Raw genomic sequence first — 21,747 nt, 5'->3', positions numbered from 1 at the left:
TGTGCGTGTGTGTGTGTATGTCTGTGTGTATGTCTGTCCCCCGCAGAGGATGAGATGTTCTCGGACATCTACAAGATCCGGGAGGTGGCGGGCGGCCTGTGCCTGGAAGTGGAGGGGAAGGTGAGTGCCCGCCCGCCCCGAGGGAGGGAGGAAGGGACGCCGCGGTGACTCACGGCCGGTGGGGAGTGGGGGTGGCATCCCTGCGAAGGGCCCGAGGAGGGAGAGAGAGAAGGGAAGACCAGTGCCTGTTGCTGCCGCGGGTGGTGCCTAAGAGAGCCCGGGTCAGCTAGGGTAGAGTGTGATGGAGTTTGGGTTAGGCATGGGAGGGGGAGTCATGCTTGGGAGCCATAGAATCATGGAATGGTTTGGGTTGGAATGGACCTTGAAGATCATCCAGTTCCAACCTCCCTGCCATGGGCAGGGATACCTTCTACTAGATCAGGTTGCTCAGAGCCCCATCCAACCTGGCCTTGAACACTTCTAGAGATGGGGCATCCACAGCTTCTTTGGGCAACCTCTGCCAGTGCCTCCCATGTAAAGAATTTCTTCCTGATAGCTAATCTAAACCTACTCTCTTTCAATTTGAAGCCATTCCCCCTTCTCGTGTCCCTGGGAAAATCAGTACTCAAGCTGCAGCCAGGTTCCTTGCACTGAACTGTGTCTCTGGAGTTGTGCCCTGCTGTCAGGTCATAGGTGTGTAAGAGCAGTAGCATTAAGGTTTTTTGCAGAGCCGTTAAGTTTTTTGATGTCTCTAAATCTAGATGGTCACCAGGACAGAGGGTCAAATTGATGACTCTCTAATTGGTGGCAATGCCTCTGCTGAAGGTCCTGAGGGAGATGGAACAGAAGCCACGGTCATAACTGGTGTTGACATAGTAATTAACCACCACCTTCAGGAGACCAGCTTCACAAAAGAATCCTACAAGAAGTACATCAAGGATTACATGAAAGCGTAAGTGTTGGAAGGGTTTTCCTTTCAGTGGGATGGCAGTGGTTTTACGTGCTTGAGACTATAAAAACAGCATTGGGTTTATTCATAGTAGGTGTTAGTTCTGATACGGGTGTGAAACTGGCTGTGAACTTCAGTAATGTCTTAATGCTTGGTAGAACTGGAGCCCTGAAGAATGGGTGCTGGAATATCTATGTTTATCTTGGCTGAGGTAGAGGACTTACTTATGTGCTTTGGATCTTATTTGTAACCTTGCTGTTTTCTTTCATATTTCTCCATGCCAAACCTTCATGTGGAAGGGACTGAGGTGGTAAAAAAAAGCTTCCTGAAGCTTTTCTAGCATGACAATGTGCAAATGGGACTTTTTGCTAGTTCAAGGTGTAATTTCTGTTGCTTGCTGTTCAGTGGGGTTAATACTGATGGTGAAAATGCTTTGTGACACAGATAGGTGACACTCTTGGTGCTGTGGAAGAGGCTTGCTGATTTTTGCTGATTTTTGCCTTTTTTATTAGTCTAGTAGTATAATGAGCTTGGTAGGAATGGCAGGCACTGTTTTGTGATTTCACTTGCAAAATTTAATTAAAATCTGGGGGCTTTGAGAAGGAGTGGGGGGAAAGGCAGCAAAATCAAAATTTGATAGGTAGCAACTCTTTCTGCTATGACACCCCACCAGACAGTGAAGTTATTTAACTAAACATGTTTTCAGAGGTTTTTTTTTTTTCCCCTTCCAGAATCAAAGCCAGACTTGAGGAGCACAAGCCAGAGAGAGTAAAGCCTTTCATGACAGGGGCTGCAGAACAAATAAAACACATCCTTGCCAACTTCAAAAACTACCAGGTAACTTATGTTTCCTTAACAGCAGTATTGATAAGCTGTAATTGGTTCATTTGCTGTACTGATTTGGATAATTTTGGGGGCTCCTGTTGTGAGGATGCTAACCTGACCTTTTCTGAGAGTATTAGGGGCCCTGAGAGTCAGGGAGGAGAAACAGCCAAAGACTTTTAGGTGTTTGGGGATCTCATTTCAGCTGGTAATGCTTGTAGTTATCTGCATTTGTTGTTAGGGCAATTTAGGGACTGTGGAGTTAGACTTGAAAGATGGATACTTTGGCCCTTGCTGTGTCTTACTCTTTTCACAGCAGCATGGTAAAATTAGAGAATCACAGAATGCTTTGGGTTGAAAAGCAGCATTGAGTTCCAATCCCTTGCCATGTGCAGGGACACCTTCCACTAGATCAGGTTGCTCAAAGCCCCATCCAGCCTGGCCCGTGAGCACTTCCAGAAATGGGGCATCCACAGCTTCTCTGGTCAGCCTGTGCCAATGTCTCACCACCCTCACAGTAAATTATTTCTTCCTAATATGGAATCTAAATCTGCCCTCTTTTGAGTTCAAAGCCAATCCCTGTTGTCCTATTGCAACATGCCTCTGTCAAAAGTCCCTCTCCAGATTTTTTTTGTAGCCCCTTTTAGGTACTGGAAGCTGCCGTAAGATCTCCCTGGAGTCTCCAGGGGTGAACAGTCCCAACTCTCTCAGCCTCTCCTCATAGGGGAGGTGCTCCAGGCCTCTGACCATCTTAGTGGCCCATCTGGGCTTGGTCCAGCACATCTTTCTTATGTTGGGGTCCCAGCTCCAGAGCTAGATGCAGCACTCCAGGTGATGTCTCAGCAGAGCAGAACAGATATCACCTCCCTTGGCCTGCTGGTCACTCCTCTCCTGATACATTTGGGTTTCTGGGGTGCAAGCTCACAGGGCTGGGTTACGCTGAGTTGTTGTCAGCCAACACCCCAAGTCTTTCTCCTGAGAGCTGCTCTCAATCTGTTCTCAAGCCCAGCCTGTATTTGTGCGTGGGATTGCCATCACCCAGGTGTAGGATCTTGCACTTGGCCTTTTGAACTTCACAAGGTTCCCTTGGACCCACCTCTTCAGCCTGTCTAGGTCCCTCTGGGTGGCATCCCTTTCTTCTGGTGTATCATCCATGGTGGTATGGAGATGGACAAGCTGCAGAGAAGGAAACTCCTTGTGGCTGGTCAAAGACTTTTAAAAGGAAGACTTTTAAACTGAGCTTGGTGGTGTTGAATTGTTCATGTGTAAAAAGGCATTTTCTCCTGATAATAGCTGATTAAATGTCTCAGTAACACATTCCTCTGAAGTTCTTTGTAGGAGAGAACATGAATCCAGATGGAATGGTGGCTCTCCTGGATTTCCGTGAGGACGGTGTGACCCCATATATGATTTTCTTTAAGGACGGCTTAGAAATTGAGAAATGTGTAAGTACTGACCTGACCTGGGTGAATGTGCCCAAGTACATGGTGAGCTCCTTCATCACTTGTTCTCCTGTACCCCTGTTAAAGTGAACAGTAGCTGCCAGTTAAAAAACAGTATAAGCACAGCATGATGGGTGCTTCATATTATATAAAGGGCCTGAAACTTATGAGTACTATTCAGTTGTACTGAAAGGGGATGTAGTGTCACTGCAGTGACTCATGGTGACTTAATGGCTAAGAAATGCAGAAGGGATTGCCCTGGTGAGATGTGTGTAATTGGGAATGGGTTTAAACTATTACCTTAAAGAGAAGGTTCTCTGAAATGGAGCACTTCTACTTTGGATCCCTTTTGTGGGGGTTAATTGTGAAGTACCTTGCATGGTCATGTCCCATCTTCTTTCACTTAATCTGATGGCCTGCTACAAGAACTGTCAGTTTAAATATTGCTCTCAATTTGGGAACACAGTAATATGTGACCAAGTACTTAACCTTACTCTCTCTGGAATCTCCAACTACCTGAACTCAGGACAGCTCCTGTGGTTTGCTTTAACTACTCTGTATTGGAATATGGTTGCCACAAGACAGTATTTGGGTCCCAACACTTGAGGGTTTTTGGCTTATTTGGAGACCTGTGGAATTCACTGCAGTGTGGGATCACCAGTTGCTTTGCCCAGTCATTGTGGACATGTGAAGTCTGTTTACAGACAGCTAAATTTATCTGTAAAGGCTCTTACAGGCTTTCTGGTATGCAAATCATCTAAAGATGAGCCAGATTCTGGAGTGGAGCAGTAGCCCAACTAAATGAATACTTTAACTGGCAGACAGACACAGCACCTCCCACAGCCTGATGGAGGGGTGATGTCTGTCCTGGCCCTGGAAGAGGTGATGATCTGGAAGGTACCTCCTGGGAGCAGAAGCTTCTGTGCATCTCCTCTACAGGGGCATACCTTTTGGATGTGTTGTTTGGGTAACTCCGTCTACTTCAAGGTGGAGTGAAAGAACAGTAGCAGGGTGTTCCCATGTGCAGTAAAACCTGCTTCAGCTTCTTGGTGCAGCTGTTTGCAGAGACAGCATGTACATTGTAAGCTCTGGTACTTGTTTTGGATGTGCTCTTACTTGAGAGGAAATCTGAACCTTGGCGTGTCAAGCAGGAAGGGTGTGAATGAGTGTTCCACCTGGCTTGCTCAGCAGCTGGTGGGTGCCAGTTGCTTTGTACAATTGTAAAAATGATCAGCATCCTCTGATAGACCATGGGCACTCTTCCTGTTGCTCCCTGGTTTGCACTAAGATGCAAAAATAACTTCCTTGCGCTTTCTGCCTGCCTGACTGTGGCAGCCCAGATTGAATTAGGGAATACATGAATAAGTTACAGAAACTTACTGTGACTGTCATGACCTTCAGCTAACACTTGCCACTCTTGTTTCAGTAACAAATCAAACAGTATGGTTTTGGATCACTTGTCTTCATAGCTGGCTGCTGTTTCTTCTTCATCGGCACAACACCAGGAATCGGCAATGTCTAACAACTGGACTGATGTCATCTTGAGCTTTATTCACTTATTTTGACCCTGATTTGGAGTGGAGGCATTGTTTAAAAAAAAAAAAAAGAAAAAACATCTATCATGTAGGTTGTCTAAAATAAAACTCATTTAAACCCATTTTAGGTGATGTCTGTTGGTTTGATGTGTGTCTCAAAGGTGACTCGAAGGAGAGGTTGCACCAAGGATTGGGTGCTGTCAGTAGCAGAGCTGGTGCCAGTGCCCTACAACTGGACTGTTTCCAGACAGATTTCACTGTTTGCCTGTGGCACTGGAGTGCAAAAGCAGGTTGAGGTCAGTAAGGCAAAGTCCAAGAAATGTCATAATGGAGTGGACCACCTTCATTGTTTGTGATTGTGCAGAGACTTACCTCTGGAAGAGATAAGAAATGAATAATGAAAACATCCCAGAATGGAGTATGTGCCACTGAAGCTGAGGGCTGGCTGAGCTGCTTTGTCAGACAAGTGTACTTGAGTCTCTCCTGAGTTGTAGTATGTCTCCGAGAGCAAGGGAGAAGGCTGAATAGGGACACTGTGGAGAGAAGGTGAAATGGCTGTTTTCCAACACAGCCTGGCTGTGGTACTATGTATTTGAGAGCTGTTGAGGGAGCATATTAACTAGAATTTAGTCAAGTTAGCAGGATTTTTCTGTGCTTGGCCTCTTGGAGAGAGATACTGGAATGGCCTAGCTGTGCCCTAGACTTCCTGCAAACTGGTTGAATGTCTGTGCTTGAGAAGTGTTACTTGCTGTTCCTGCCGTGTTCCTTGTAAGGGAATGCATCTGTTTGACAGACCTGGAGCAAACACTGTTGCTTCTCTGGTTCTCTCTGAGATGCAACAGTAACAGGTTCCTTGCGCTTTCTGCCTGTCTGACCTGGTGGCAGTTTGGATTGAATAAAGGAACACAAATTTCCTCAGAGCCCCACCTGGAGCAAGTAAGTGGGTGTCTGTTGCTGCTGTGTGCCTGACCAGGGATGTTGCCTTGGACTGGTAATCATTAACTTTCTTCCTGCTGCAGTGATGGCAGAGGCATAGGAGGTTAAGGTGCCTGAAAGGGGAGGGCATGGCCCACGTGCCAACTGTGTATCTCCTACAGAGTTTCTTCATCTTTGCTGTCCTGTGTCAGTTTTTGGCCCCTGGTGCTGGAGGGTGGAGGTGGGGGTCTGCAGGGGTGAGATAGATGTGGCAGCAGGCTGGGAGGAGTGAGAGACTGGAGGAGGGAGTGGAGTATGCCCTAGTTATCTCTGAGGTTCCTGTCTGGTTAAATACACCCTCTTTTAGTTCTGTGGGAACTTCATTTATATAAATATATATATAATTTTTTTAAAGCTTTTCCAAGTAAGAATTGTGGGTCAGCTGAGCTTCTGGATGAGGTACAATTCTGGTGTAACCTGTTTCACTCAATGGGGCTGAAAGGCAGGGAGGCAGGTTCAAAGCCTGGATAAAGTCACTGAGGCAACTCTTGCTTTCCTTGCAGAGGATGTAAATGGGGCCAGGTGAGGATGTTATCTTCTCTTTTCTGTTGCATCCTCATTAAAAATGAGAGCATTAAAGGAGAGGGAGAGGAAACACTTAGTTGAGGCTTTTGCTTCTCAGTTGAGTAAAGTTAGTGTGGGCAGGGCAGTGCTGGAATGGCTGTGCTGCCCCTCATAGCCCTGGCTCCCACTTCCTGTGAGTCAAAGTTTAAAACTGGAGCTGATATGTGGGAGTGAAAATGGCTCCTCCCCCTGCCTGCCTGGTTCTGCCGAGGCTGGAAGCCCTGGGCACCAGCCTGGAGCAAATTGCCACGTGGCACCTGTGTACAGATGAGGTGCTGCTGTGAAAAGCAGGTGCTTCAAAGCACTGTGAGCACAGCCTTGCTGCTTGGTTGAATGGCAGATTGTGTGTCATGCTGTCTGTACTCCAGGCTCATTGGGATATTTAATTGGTGTGCAGACATTCCTAACTAGGGGGTTCTGTGCTCCAAGCAGGTGTTCTTTTCTGCATGGCAGAGCCTCTGGTGGGAAGGCTCCATTCAGCCTGTTGTGAGGAAGTGTCAGTTCAAAGGCTCTGGAGTTGTGGGATTTTGTTTGTTTCTTCAGTGAGCTGCAAGAGAAATGTTCTTTCTGTACTCACTGCACTTCCCAAAAATGCATTGCTGCCTTCAGTTTCTCAGGGAAGAGGACAATTCTTGCTGCTCTGCAGCATCAAGTCTGTCAGATGCACCAGGGAGGGTGTGGCAGGGAAGGACTGCGGCAGTGACAAGTGGTTGTCGCAGCTGCGCTGCTTTGGTAGCTGCCTGCTGTGGAGTGGCTGGTAAATGCACTTGTCCACAGTCCATGGCACAGCTCTGTGTTGGGAAGCTCTGTGTATTTCCTCATTATGTAATTCCTCCTCTTCTGGCCCATCTTCATCTAAAGCAGCTGTTTCCTTCCTGGGCCTGAAAAGCTGAAGTGATTTGGAAAGGAAACTTCATGCATCAGACAACAGCTTTGGCATTATTAAATTGATAAAATCCCCCATGGTAACAAATTACCCTGGTGCTGCTTCAAACACAGCCCGAACTGAAGGACAGCTTTAAAACTTAGCCCTGCCTTGTTTTAAAACATAGGCTTATCAGGCCTGCATCTCACATTCCTGGAAAGATAATGGATTTGGGAAGGATCCAAATAGCATTTTCCCTGAGCCTCATTGAGCAGGTTAAGCAGCTGGGTGGAAACCTTTCTTCTGCTGGCTCGGGTCTCAGGCTGCTCCTGCACCCGCTATGAGCTAGATGCTGATTTGTGGGTGGCCCCCACGTACTTCCTTGCTGGGGAAGGAAGGCTGATTTGCTTACAAAGAGAAGCACCTGCCTTTTTAGTTTCATACCTCTGTGGCTAAAGGAGTGATGCCTTGAGGCTGAAGGAAGCAGCTGCTGTGCTGGGCACGTGTTCCATGGTCCCCTTGACCTTCTGCCCTCCCACCCCACTGTTCTCCCTCAATGTCTGCTTTTTGTCTTACAGTTTTGCTACCCCATCTAGAAATCCACAAAAAACCCCCGAACACTTTCCATGGGCCAGTGACTGATGTTAGTGTCTGAATGCTGCTACAGCAGTGTTTTGCTCCTTGGCCATCTGCTTTGAGGAGAAAGGGTGCAGACCTGGGGGTGTTCATGTGGAGGGAACATCTGGTGTGCTGCAAGAGACACTGGTGTCCCCACTGCCCCTCTGGGGCCAAAGCCCACTTAGCTTTGCCCACTGAGCATGGGCTGGGGGTGGATGCCAGAACCCAAGTAGATGATGGTCCTGGAACCGTGTGCAGCCCTCAGCTTTGGCACAAGGAGGGAGAACCCACAAAGGGAAAATTCTAAATGAAAGTCTGTAGGAAACACAGTTGGGTTTGATTGGTGTTGGGGGCTTTTCTTGTGAATTTATTTTTTAACTCAGTTTAGCTCACGGCCAAGAGCCAATTACAGTAAGCTTAGGACATGGTTGTTGTCCAACAAGTAAAATGAGACTAATTTTTTTTTTTTAATGTGGAAAAAATTTAAAAGCTGCAATTTACTTTCTTCCCTAAGCAAGTCTCTGGCTGTTGAGCTGGCACAGGCCAGCCCACTGCAATCCTGGCAATGTTCTCAGTGACAGCTGTTCAGGGAGGATGCTTTCATTAAAGAGCAATAGTATCTGCCTCAAGATACCCTCTGCTTTCTCACACTCTGCTGCTCGCTTGGAGCAGATAGGATGCCCCCCTCTGCTCCTGTGAGCCTCCATCTGTGCTTCTCCGTAGCCACTTCCCTGGGGTGTCGCTGCCACTGCAAGCTGGGATGTTTTGCTCCGGACCAGAAAACCTCTGTGTCACTGCAGCCTGCAGTGCAAGAGCAGCAGTTAAACACCGTGTTCATTAGCTCAGGGATAAACGTCTTAGTAGGAGGAAAAAACCCTAGCCAAGCCTGGAAGTTTTTGCCCTAAACAGTACAAAATCCACTTCCAAGAGCACAGTCTTGCTTGTCCGCAGTCCTTGTGCCTTGGCTGCCTTTTGGTTGAAACTGCAGCTGGAAGCTGTTGTGTAAAGATCACAGCCAAGTTCCTGTGGCCGGGGCTGGTGGCTTGAGGGAGCATTTTTGGGTGCCAGCAAATGCTGGCAACTCTGCAAGTGTGTTCTGCAGGAGTGGGTGGGATGTTGCTGAGCATGCACGTGGCTGCTGGGCATTTCGATCCACTAGAGCTGCATTCATCACCTTCCGCTTTAGGCAGAAAGGAGCCAAACACCCTCGGAGACCTTTTAAAGACCATTTTGGTTGTGTGATGCCAGTGTGGCAGCAGCTGGGCACAGTGATAAAAATGCTGAACCATTGTTTCTCTGCAGCCCACCCTTTATCCTGGGAGCTAACAGCTGGGATTCACCTCCCCATCTGTGTGACCAGCAGCAGCAGGAAGGAAACACGGCTGGCATTTCAGAGAGCAAACCTCTTTCTTCCTATCCTCAGCAAGGTGCTGATGTGCTGGCACAAAGCAGTCCAGCTGTTGTTTTTATAATAGGGAATGTCCATGAACGTAGATGTCCAGAAAGTTTTTGAAAGATTAGCTTCCCCCATTCTTTGTAACAGAGTAGTCGAGAAATGGCCATGTAAAGCTGGCTACTCCCGCCCTCCTCACAATGGATGTTCAGCTAACTAAACCCCACTATTGCTACTGGAATAGCCTGGTTCAAGGGCTGAGCTTTATCTGCTCTAGCTACAGCTGTGTCTGCGCCCGAGCCGGGCGCCCTCGGCCCCTCCCGTGGCAGCAGGGAGGGATGATTTCTGTGCCCCTGCAGCTGTGTGGTTGCTGCGGCCATAGAACTGGCTGCAGCTGCCGGTGCTTCCTGGCGCTGCCCACAAAAAGGTGTTTCAGGGAGTCAGCTCTGCCCTTCACCCACCAGGGTGCCCCAGCCTGCCAGCCACCCCCGGCAACGCGTGCTGTCCTGGTCCCGCTGTGTCCTGGTTTTCAGCCGTGCTCGTTTCTGAGTTAATTTCTTCTCGGTAGCTGTTACAGTGCTGTGTCTTGAATTCGGAATCCGAGCAGTGTTGATAACACACTGATGTTTTGGTTTTCTGCTAAGTCGTGTTTACCCTAGGTCAAGGACGTTTTTCCATTGTCTCATGCTCTGCCAGGGAAGAGGGATGCAAAAGAAACTGGGAGGGAGCACAGCTGGGACAGGTGACCCGGGTTTACCAGGGTTATTCCACACCACAGAATGCCACGCCCAGTATATAAACAGGGAGGGACTTACCCATAAGGGGGGCCGACCTGGGTTCAGGAAGGGGGGGTCTGGCATCAGTCAGAGGATGGTGAGGGTGGTGGTATTGGCCACCACTTGTTTTTCTGTTTTTATTAGAATTTTTATATTTTTTTACCATTACTACTATATTTTACTAATTTTCAGTTATTAAACTGTTCTTTCTCAACATACAAGTTTTACTTTGATTCTCCTTCCCATTTCCCTGGGGTGGGGGGAAAGAGAAGAAGGTTGAGTGAGTGTGGGGGGATCTCTAAAGGGGTGACTGTCACCTCGTGTCTGCTCAGGTCCATGCTGGTACTGCCTGAGCTTCCTGAGTATGAGATTTCCAATGATTCAAACTGGTCATTTGGGAGAAGCAATGCTGGAGAGTGGATGCGCTTTTAATCTCATTTCATGGCATTTAGCACACAGAAACTTCCTCTGATGCCTGTGGGACCCACTCACCAAGCAGTGCTTTGACCACTAATATTCAAGAACATTTGCCTGAGCAGAGTTCAGCAGCGAGCAGAGACAGCAGCACATGGGAAGACCGGCAGGGAATCATTGTTCATCACTGCTGTGAGTCCAGAGTTTAAATTAATCCAAATGTGGGGGCCAGCCTCCTTCTTCCTCTCTCCTGGCAGATGGCAATCCTGCCAACAGCACTTGCGTAAGGGCCTTGTGCAGAACAAGCGCAGCAGAGCTGGAGAGGTTTTGCTGGTTATTAAGCGATAGATCCAAAAGAGGTTCTTCCAAATGCTCAGTAATTACAGCCTTGCATGAATTTAGCCTAGTCCTGCAGTGCCCTGGGTCACTGCAGAAGGGAGAATACGGGCCCCATAGCAGTGTGTTTATCCTGCTGCTTCTGTCTCTAGGATGGTTTGTACTGCAAGATCCCATGGCTTGGCTGCAGGCCGGATGATGACCTGCCAAGGGCACCTCAAAACGTCTGTCTTTACCATGTGCTCCCACGAGGCAGGAGCCAGCAGAGCACTTGAATGCACAGCACAGGTCCTGCTGCCAGCACAGGAGAGCATCTTTCATGCTCTAGATCAGCATCTCTGTGGGCTCATTGTTCCCTGCTCTCATGCCACTTGGATTTTGTGGCAGCTTTTGAGGCTAGAATTCCAATTGCACTCTAACATGGTAGAAAGCCTCCAAAATCATGTAGGAAGCAGGTAAAAAAGTACTTCATGAGCTGCCTGGCTTCTGGACTCTCCACTGGTTACTTTTTCTTAGTTTACTCTGGTACAGCATTTCCTAGTTCCATTTTCGAAATGGTATTTCCTCACTGTCCTGCTCCTCATTTTTTTCTTAACTGGTGTTATTCCACAGAAGACTGCAAGCAAACCAGTACACCTTGGCATTCTTCAACCTTCCTGCTTGCTTGCTGGTTGAAAACTCCATTGCTTGATTACTTCTAGCACTCTACACATTTTTAATGATACCCATAAAAAAAGCAGCCCTTTGTAAAGACCATAAACCCCATAAAAAATGGAGTGCTCTGCACCTTTTCCATTACTCCTGAGTAGAGGTTATTTACCCTGTCCAAAGGCACTCTGCAGATCAATAAAACTCCTCCTTTACTTAGATGTTCAGGCATTTCATGCTGACTGATTATGTCCCTCTCAACTGAAGACAAACTGTGAAGCAGCTCACATTAAACCAGAAATACAAGGAGATCCAAAGCTTTCCTGCTAAACTAATCCTGCTGGGGATCCCACTCAAAGGAACCATTTCCCTCTGAAATGGCACAGTCATTTTTACCTGTGGTAAGGAATTACACCACTACTCAATCAGGATTGCATGGCATCCCCCTGCATGGTTTTAGAGGACCATGTAAGGACCAACACAAGGGAGAAACTGACCCACACTTGCAGGGTGCTTCAGCTGCTGAAACAGGACACGGATCCCACACAAGAGCCCAGCTCATGAAAGGCAAGAGCTCTCATCCTACACGGCTCTGAACACAAGTGCACAGAGGACTCGAGCAGCACGAGGACAGCAGGGTGAGCAGGCCCTGGCTACTGCCTGGGAGCACATCGTGTTCCACAGCAAGACACAAAGGCTGACTTCCTGCATTCCTCTCAGCACCCTCAGAGCGCTCCTGCAGCCATCTGCAAGCTGGGTCTGCTCGTAGAGCCTGAGGAGACACGAGTCAGCGGCAGTATTTATGAAAGCACACACACCACCCTGCCCCCAGAATGGGATCTGCTCTTCAAAACTCTCAGCAGGCCATCTCCTGGGAACTGGACACTTCATGCCACAGGACGCTGAGCAGCAGCCCGAAGTGTAGCTGTAGAGAGGTACCTACACAGACAACTCTAGAAAAAAAATTGAGCAAAATTGTGTGACTTATGTATAAGAGTTGTTTCACAAACCTCTGGAAGCAATTTGACCGCTCCCCAAGCTGTTCATTGCTTCCAAGTGGACCAATAATGGAATGTTTGCTTCTCACAGCAGACCTCCTGTTTCATTAGGGTGAGCAGAAATGATGCACACACCTGAAGGACATAAGGGAATGTGAAAGCTGAACTATCAAACCTCAGCTTTTGCTTCATGTACAGGTACACTAATGAGGTTTTCCCACTTTGTGTTCTTTGCTGTTTCTTTAACATAAAATGAATATAATTAAACTTGAGAATACAATTAAATAGTCGCCTTCCTGCTCCATCCTAAAAAGGATGTTGAAGGGACAACCCTTGCATGTGTGCATTTCACAAATGGGGGAACAGAGACACAGATACATGTAGCAATCTTTCCCAAACCGCAGAGGAACCCAGTGGCAAAGCCAGCAATAAAAACATGCTTTGAAAAAACACTTCAGACCAATGCCACCTAAATCACAACATGTTCAGTCAATAAGGTAGAACACTGTGTGGTACAAATTAAAATAATGCTTTTATTGATATGCTTAAACAAAACTTAGGGATCAGCATACAAACCAAATAAAAGATAAAACTATTCCTTGCTGTACCTAACAGACATTTCATTTTTTCCTCAGTAATCACATGGAGGGGACTGACATCTTCCCACTGACTTTATGGGTTTTTAACTGCATTGGTTTGTTCCCAGGGAGTCTAAAGATCGTGATGATCACCATGGTTGTGGCTAATTTTCCTAAAGCCTGATCCCAGGAGGAGCATCATGTCCATTCCACCCAAACACCGCACAAAGGGTTGTGCACCTTTGCAGACTTCCAGATGAAGACCTGACAGATCCCAACAGAACTGAGGGTATAAACCTGGTTATACTGTGATGCCATGAAGATTTTTGCCTTTTCTTTTATACCCCTGTTATACCTTTTTACAGCTTCTGTATTCTTAGTGCTTTTTGCCTACATTCTTAGACTTGTTTGTTAAGCTAAGAGACTAAACATCTTAGAAGCTTCGTAGCTAGGGATCAGTGTGCCCCAGACCCCAAGGTCCTCTCCAGAACACATTCTGTAAACCAAGATAGAACCATCCAGGGGAAGGTTCCCTGGGGAGGGGGGGCTCACTTGAACCTCTCATTGGGGAATCTTTGATAGATATGCTAATTAGAAAAGCCTATAATGTTATACCCAATGTTGGGGGGGACACGGGAACACACGGGAGGAGAGAGACACAGAGACAGGGAAAGACTCGGTGGGGTACATCTCGATGCATATGACCTGGACGTGTACACCTAAGGATCCTTAAGAATAAATACCAAGGTAAAATCCCTTTTCCCCTTCTAACCGTGTATGCCTCTTGATTTTAAGACAAGAAAAGGCATCACTGGAATGCAAACCCACAAAGTTATGGGTTCCTCTAAGACACATTTTCCATCAAAGTTACCACGGCTTGGAAAAGCCACAAAGCTACCAAGAAAAAGTGAGAGGAGAACTCAAAAGATTTCTAATAAAGATAAATCTAATACAAGTTTATTCTATAAACTTTTCCAGTCAAAAGAAAAAGCATATTTAGAAACATACAAGAAATATTCCTTGGGGAAAAAAGCTACAGAAAATTACAAAGTATCAGCTGCTTTAATTTTTCTTTATCCTTGCAGAATTGCACTGTGCTCAGTCCTGTCTGTAAACACCACAGTTCCCTCAGTGCAATTACTCTTATTCCATCAATGTTTTTATTAATCACTTTTTTCTTCTCCTTGGTAATGTCTGTATTCTGGCTTCAGCTCCCATGTGTTTTTGTGGGTCCCCTTCACATTGTAGATGCCTATTTCTCTCAAAATTTCTTTCAAGTATATCTGAAAGGAAACAAAAATTCAAATTAAACAGGCAGCCAAATGCCACAGTTCCTACACACCTGCTCAATCACATGGACTCAGTTCCTAGGGGGCAGACAGCCCTGCTGGCTGATGGGCGCTCACTGGTGTGGGAAGGACTCTGGGATAGACTTCAACCCTCAGGCACCAGCGGGGATTAGGGCAAGCCCCAGGGATGCAGCAGGAAGCACCCGAGCCCCAGGGGTGATGGCTCCCAGTCACTCCCTCTGAGAAAGCAAGTATGGTGAGATGGATGCTGCAGGGACTGCTGAAATGAAGTTACCAGCACCTCTTGGGAAGTATTATCTCACACATCTTCCTCCTGCTGGAATTCCTACAATTGAGCTAAAAGCTCTTGACCTTTCTTCTTGCTTGGGCTGGGATTATCTTGAAACTCCTTGTCTTATTGAGACTTTGCCAAAGCCTCAAGCTGTTGGTTTTCCTGCCATTTTCCAAAGCTTTAAGCATTTTATTATGGCCTCATTTTTAGAGGAGCGTTGAGTATGTGTCTGAGAATTTTCTAATACATTAAAATATTAAGGCTCGGAAGAGAAAGAAAAAAACCAAAACAAGTAGAACTATTATACCAGTAGTATAATCTTTGACAAAACACAACTCACTGATATTCCCCTCCTTCACTCTTTATAATAAACACCAGTTATTTTCTTAAGAGTCACAAGAGCCTGCTTTTTTGTTTAATTATTAATTGGGACTGATATGAGTGGATTGTCATGGCAACCACCGACCACAGTTTAAGAATCCCCACATTAAATTCATAATTGCTTTAGTTTGAGCAATTTAATCCTATTGGAGTGCTTATATTGAACTGGAGTTGTTGGAAAGCTTGTATTTTCTTCATCTACAGTTCCACTAAGTGCAAATATCAACATACTCCAGGCCATTAAAACCAGCAAATATGTGTTGAAGACACAGGAAAATAAGAAAGGTTGATTGCCTAAGGTCTGTTCTCTACACTTGTCCCCCCTTTGCTAAATGGAAAGCTAGGAAATGCATAAACAAAAAGTATGCTCTCAGTCAGTAAAAGAAGTCTCTTTTAGAGAAATTTATCCTTACTCTCCCTCTCAGCTACACATCAAAAATATACAAAGCAGTCCACCAGGTATGAAAGGTGACCGTCACAGATGTGTATCTGAACCAGTTCCTTAGCTTGTTTCCTTTCAGCTGAGCAGCTGGGCACAGGAGCAGGGAGTTCCCTGCGCAGGGGTGGCTCCTCAGCCTTGGGGGGCGCTGGATGCAAAGCCCAGCAGGTGGCAGCAGGAGATCACCGACATCCTCTCGCAAACCTCGTCTGTTGCAGAGATGCCGTCATCATTTCCGTCAGGTACCCGGGACACACGCCCGCCACCACAGCGATGCACCACGCACGGTGTAAAAGGTGCTGGGAGCAGGTGAGAAAGCCATTTCTGCATGGCTGTGTGTAGATGTGTACACCTGCATATCCACTGCCTGGTTTGCACACGAGGCGGTGCCACCGACAGACACTTCAAAGCTTGGCAGAGTGGGTGGGAGAAACACCTGGCTGCAAGGTTGAAATCTGCTCTAGACCACATGGACAGAGAAATGGAAAAAACCCCCCATAACTGCACTCGGTGCCACGAGGTATATTCATGTGCAGCTCCTGGGCTGGCAGATCTAGTCTGTACCTGGGAATCTGGGTCACAAGGTGTGATGCTGCTGCTGAGCTCAGGCAGAGTGGAACCACTGTGGCTGAACTTTCCACAGCACCCACCCAAACCCACCCACCCAGCTATACGATGGCTATTTTAAATTTCAATTACTTGTCAGACCTAATTACCCAGGCAGTTCTGCTTCTCTCAGGGCAAAACTTCCAAGAGCATAATGAAATGGAACAAAACCAACCCAAATGGAAGAGCAAGGCAAGGTCTGTGCCACAGGTAAGGGCACTTCAAGCTGGAACCATGAACTGCAGCAGCTGAGGATTTGCAACATATCTCTTTTTCCCCCTCTCTGCTGTGGGGGGCAACCAGGCAGCAGGGGTGTTAGGGAGGGCAGCTGAGACCATTAACCCCAAAACATCACTGTGTGTGCACAGACAACACCAAGCTGCTGGAGTTTTTAGACAGTTATGAATCATGGATAATCCCACTGTGCTGTACTGTACCTGAGAGCAAGTGGCTTGAAGAGATCAGTTCAGGGGATGTTATGATTTTTCCTGCAGGATCAATTCTCCTTCTAGAAACCAGGACTTCTCACCTGCACCAGGCTGGCCTATATATCGTGAAGCATAGTGCTCTGATAGCATACCATGGAGAGGAACACCTCTCCCATTGATGCCACATACTGAATTTTAGAGTCTGGTGATTGCTAATCAGGGGGCCACAATTTTTTCTCAGAAAGGGATCCAGTATGTTTATGTACATATAATTCTAGCACAGAAACTCATCTGTAGGTGATGTGTTTGTATATTTAAAGCATCCTCTGCTCTGTTCCACCTTCCCTCATGATTTTTTCCATAAAAAATGAAGTGTTATGGAATTATAGGATAAAAAATTTCTGAGAAGTTAACTTTCCAGCTCTGAAAATCCTTCTGAAACTTTGAGGGGGAAATAAACCCCTCAACTGTATTTAGGATAACCATTACTTAAAACTAAAATAGAAGAAAAAATGCAAACAATCTACTCCATTTTTTAAAAATACAGTTCATCTTAGACCACTGGTTCCATACTGGTTCCATTCTTCACGAATATTTGGTTGCTCACAGAGAGTTGTATTATGTTCACAGCCATGAAGCCCAAATCTAGAATTACTCCAATATTTCCAGGGAGCATTCAATACTTTCATCTGGGTAGGTGGCAAAAGATTTACCTACTACTGCAAATTGTTATTTTGCATTAGAATGAAAAACAAATAAACCCAGGTTTCCCTAGTACAGCAGTAATTTACATTCAGAAAAGACTTGTTTCGTGATTTCATGACACAAATAAAGATGGCAGCAATTTCTTGTGTAACATGCAACGTATTCTGTAGCAAGGGTTTAATTTACTGTTTACATTTACCATTATGTAAGAAAAATACCTTTATTTATTTGTAACTTCAAGTTCTCCAGTGGCTTAAGTGGGAGTTGTGGGTGACTACTGCAAGCTGATGTCATGCTAGATGAGATAAATCTGTACAGACTTGCACTCAAAGTGATCGAGGTAGTGACTGCCACACTTCTCTTACTAAAAAAAAAACCACCTAAAATTTTCTTGCCACTTCCTCCGTATCTTCCCCCTATTCCTTCCTCCTTCTCAGCTCCCATGACCCACACACCTTCTCTGCCACAGAGGTAAGGAGCTGACTCATGAGATAAATGAATGGAAGACACAAATATGTTACTCAACTTTCAAGTTTCTTTCAAGGCACTAGAACCCAGTGAACCTACATGGATTTGAATTGGGTAACATCTTTGTACAGCTCCTAACCAAACAGACTGTTCACTTACACAAATGCTCTGACACTGATACACTTAATTCTAAATGTGAAGTGAGCAAAACTAGTAAGCATCTTCATTTCCCCCCCTTTTTTAGAGTATTTTTTCCATAATCCAGCTGTTACTGTTCTTTCTTCTGCCTTAGCTCTAACAATTTATGACTTGTTGCTCCATTTAGACTCAAACATAATTAAGTCCCCTTAAGTCTTCTGAAATCTGCAGCTGGGTTGAGGATAGATATTGAAGTTGGCAGTGAAAAACATCAAAAACACCAAAGGTCCTTCACATGTCACTGCCTCCCTCCCACTCTTGCCTGGTCTGCTCAAGGAAAGCTTCAACAGGGAAAGAACTGGGAAGTTATGGTTCATACATGAGGAGGCTGACAGCCACTGCAAGGTAACAAAACCATCACATATGCAGATGTCTTGGTGCTTTTTTTGTTTGTGTATCAAAACACTGTTTAAAAGAAAACCCCAAATAAATCCTAAATATCAACCACCTAAACTCTTAACCTAAAAATTATCCTATTTACAAAGGAAATTCAGTGATTTTGAAGGCATTGACACAATGCCTGAACTCCTAACATGGATAATCCCTGTATTTAATACTAATTACACGAAATATAGGAAAAGAGTAACCCCTGTTGCTGTGCCAAAATAAAGTTCAGAAGCTGAGAGAAAGGCCAACCACACACACACACAAGCTCTCTACTGCCAAGAGAACTACGCTTCAGTGAGGACAGAAGTAGCAGGGGAGACAGGAGAGCATTACAGAATTTGGTTCCTAGTATTAAAGCAAACCTAAATAAAAAAGAGACCATTTAGGTTATTTAAACCATCTCTGTCAGGAAAAAACACACTCACTGCAATGTTTGGTATCCCACCCTGTCCTACAATGCTGAACTTAAAACATGGTGATTTCAGTTTGTTGTAAAACATATTCAGAGAGGAGTTTCTAAGGCATATAATATATAGTAAACTATTTTTTGGATATATAAAATACACACAGTAGTAACTACTGAAAATGGTTGTATTTACAAGACTTCCAGTACATACCACAGGCTGTTTGGTTATGTCCACCAGGTCTTTAATGTTGTAATACTGATGTTTCTCAAAGGCTGAAAAAAGCATGTCCAACACTTGCTGTTTATCAGCTCGAGCTCGTTTCCCATCTTCCTTCTTCTTCTTCTCATATTCAATCTGTTACAAAACACGTTTTAGAGACATTCATATATAATGCTGTATAATTCTCAGTGCTGAATATTAAGCCACAAAAAAACCTCTTCTATTTAATAAAACACTGTTCAATGACTCAGTGCTTTTTCATCTGGAAAATTTTCTTTTGAACATTCAAATGTTCTTTTATGAACATAAACTAAGCACTTTGTCCTCAGCACAATAACCTTCTCAGATGTGTGTGTCTGCTTTAAGCAGAAAAAAAAAAAAAGCAGAAACAGAGCCTGCAGGTACCCAAACCTGAAAGGAGAATTAATAATAGTACAGGAACCCAAACTGAGATGGTATTCTCACTCTACCTCTGTTGATACCAGCTTCTGAGGTACAATGACAAATGTCTAACAACCTCCAAATTGCCATGCTCAGGAAAATCCACAGGCCAACATGGCTACATCCACAATCATAACTAGCACCTGCCCAAAGGATGCTCCCAATGGCCCTTGAACACTGCCTCATTTTCTCCAGAAACAGCACTCAAGGCATCAACTCCATGAAGATACAACCAATCTTCAAAGACACACTTTGAGGATGTGGATGGTTTCTCTTCAGGAGAAACCAAAGTAGCATACATGAAGTTACACTAGTCCCAAAAGCCCAAACCTTCTAAGCAGGCAGAGGCTTCTTGTTGTCACACATCATCCTACTTCAAACTGTACATTAAAAATTACTTAACCACTACAATCTGCACCCGATGACTATATATTTTTGCAGAAACTTTTATCACCTCCAAAAATACTTCCTCTGATTCATCATCAGAAGCAAGATTTGCACAGACCAGCACACCCCAAACAAACCCCAATTCCCACAGAGCACCAACCACAACACCTGCCAGCATATCACCCCATCCACCCCCAATACCACCCTCGAGCAGAAGACCATCCAGCTCCTTGGAACCAACAAAAGTGATCCAGAAGGTAATATAAGTCATGTAATCATCAAGTGCTTTCAGGCAAACTGCGTGGGTGAATCCACAGCGGCACAATGTACAGCAGGAAAGATGCATGTGATCAATAAGGGACACGTGCCTGGCTGTAAGTGGGATAATTCTGTATGGGAGCTGTTCTGCTTCTGATGGCTCAAACCTGGCCCTCAAAAGGAAGACCTTCAGTTAAAAAGACTAGAAATGAAAATGCAGAGTTCTACTGGATACTAAAGATCTTATTTTTAAGAAGAAAGATTAGTTTTATAGCATAATTTATTTCTTCCTATCTATCCTTGCCAGCTAACTGCCTCCTACTCTTGGAGTGAAAATATCCTGTCTCTTGGTAGCTGTCTCAAAGTGGCTAAAGACTATTACCACCTTTGCCATAGCTCCCAGGTCTCCAGCCAGCCAACTACTTCTTTCAAATTCTGAAACTGATGTACGTCATTAAACTGGATGCAGAGCAATTGTTCCCAACCTGTAGCTTGAAGTCTCTTGCTTCTGCTTTAAAGCTACAATGGGCGTGCGCAACCAAATACTTGCCTGCTTTTCTAACTCCATGTAGTGTTATAAAAGCTACAATCTCACCACACAAAGCCATCACACAATTGATTTTTATCCACTAACACAGTTTAGTGTAATTATTTAACTCTTTAGCCACTGCATTTAAAGAAGAACAAATCTTTGAAACAGTAATAGCTTTGCAACATAGCAAACTGTAACATCAAGCAAACCAGCTTGACAGTACACCATCTTGGTTGCCATGATCTACAGCAGAACTGCTACACCACAGACATGAGAGTAGGAACATAGGACACTAGCCTTCCTATAAACAACAGCATGTCCAAAACACCTGCTTCTTCTGCAAGTCCAACAGACAATTATTATAAAAATTCCATGTGAATATGCTAATATTCTTAATTAATTAATGTATAAAATCAATTCACATAGAAAACTGAATATCAAACCCACCCTTTATTGAAAAGTTATTTACAGCTGGTATCCCAGTTGCCCACTCTCTAATTAGCAACACTCCAGAATTTCTCTCTAACTTCAGCAACAGCTTCCAGTGTTGTCTAAAAACAGAGCACATTGTGAAGTGCAAAAAACAAGAAAAAGCCTGGTGTCTTCTGTTGTTGATTTCTTCTTTTTGGTCTTGTGAATACACTGCTCATAGCAAGTTACAATGCAGCCTTTCACTTTTTTTCCTTCCTGTTTTCTTTGCAAACAGGATCTTTTATGTAGTAGGCTTAAAGCACTTTTTAATAGTCATGTAATAGAATGCACCTACACTGTAAACTAATTGGATTTCTTCAAAGTTGTGTGGTTTTTTAATTTGAAAAGCATTCAAATACTCCTTGATTTCAAGGAAGGACCATTTTAGAACAAGCTGTTTAGCACAGAAGTTGTGAGTTTATTACCAGAAGACTTTATACTGAAATCAGTTTCTCTTTGTTTACCTTCCCAGGATGCTGCTAAGCTTGCTGAAAAGCTGCCAAAAATGCCTTCTTGAAGGTATCATTAATACTGAGGCTGATATAACTGCTTTGGTAGACAGCTAGCACAGAAGTGATAGAGAAGTGAGAATAAATCCAAAGGGTCACCTGAAGATGCTTGAAAGTACTCTTAAAGGTTTTCTTGTCTCCTGGAGCATGGGTACCAACCTCTACAGTACAGGACAGTGGGAAGAGAGGACCACAAAGAAACCACTGAAAGAAGCCTCTGAAGGGGCTGAACTGGAACCAGAACCACTGAAATACTTTTCTGCTGTATTATGAAAAATAATTAAGTCACAGAAAGGTTCTAGCTGCAAGAATATTAATCTTGCAACTTTGTAAACACATTTAATATTTATAGATATAATGGACGTCCCTTTCCCAGAGAAGAAAAGCTTAAGTTACAATCTTAGCATACATTGTAAT

General features: G+C 44.8%; 2 protein-coding genes across 2 annotated transcripts in view; one reads left to right on the top strand and one right to left on the bottom strand.

The window, feature by feature from the left end:
- The first annotated feature begins 46 nt into the window (after positions 1-46).
- On the top strand, positions 47-4,870 carry TPT1 (tumor protein, translationally-controlled 1). The gene is made up of 5 exons (XM_008633163.2): positions 47-120; positions 762-952; positions 1,681-1,786; positions 3,100-3,216; positions 4,640-4,870. Exons 1-5 carry the CDS (start codon positions 55-57, stop codon positions 4,640-4,642), a joined length of 483 nt encoding a protein of 160 aa, XP_008631385.1. The 5' UTR covers positions 47-54; the 3' UTR covers positions 4,643-4,870.
- Positions 4,871-13,841: 8,971 nt separating this feature from the next.
- GTF2F2 (general transcription factor IIF subunit 2) overlaps positions 13,842-21,747 on the bottom strand; it is a 76,481-nt gene continuing 68,575 nt past the window's right edge. Inside the window, exons 9-10 of the mRNA XM_008633197.2 lie at positions 18,724-18,867; positions 13,842-14,196 (exon numbers count right to left, since the gene is read on the bottom strand). Of these exons, the coding sequence (XP_008631419.1) occupies positions 14,077-14,196; positions 18,724-18,867 (264 nt within the window). The 3' untranslated portion in view covers positions 13,842-14,076. The remainder of the gene's footprint in view (positions 14,197-18,723; positions 18,868-21,747) is intronic.

The sequence above is a fragment of the Corvus brachyrhynchos genome, unplaced genomic scaffold (genome assembly GCF_000691975.1).
Source record: "Corvus brachyrhynchos isolate BGI_N302 unplaced genomic scaffold, ASM69197v1 scaffold202, whole genome shotgun sequence".
Classification (NCBI taxonomy): Eukaryota; Metazoa; Chordata; class Aves; order Passeriformes; family Corvidae; genus Corvus; species Corvus brachyrhynchos.
Note: the sequence above shows the minus strand (reverse complement) of the source record. Positions and strands in the feature narration are given on the sequence as shown.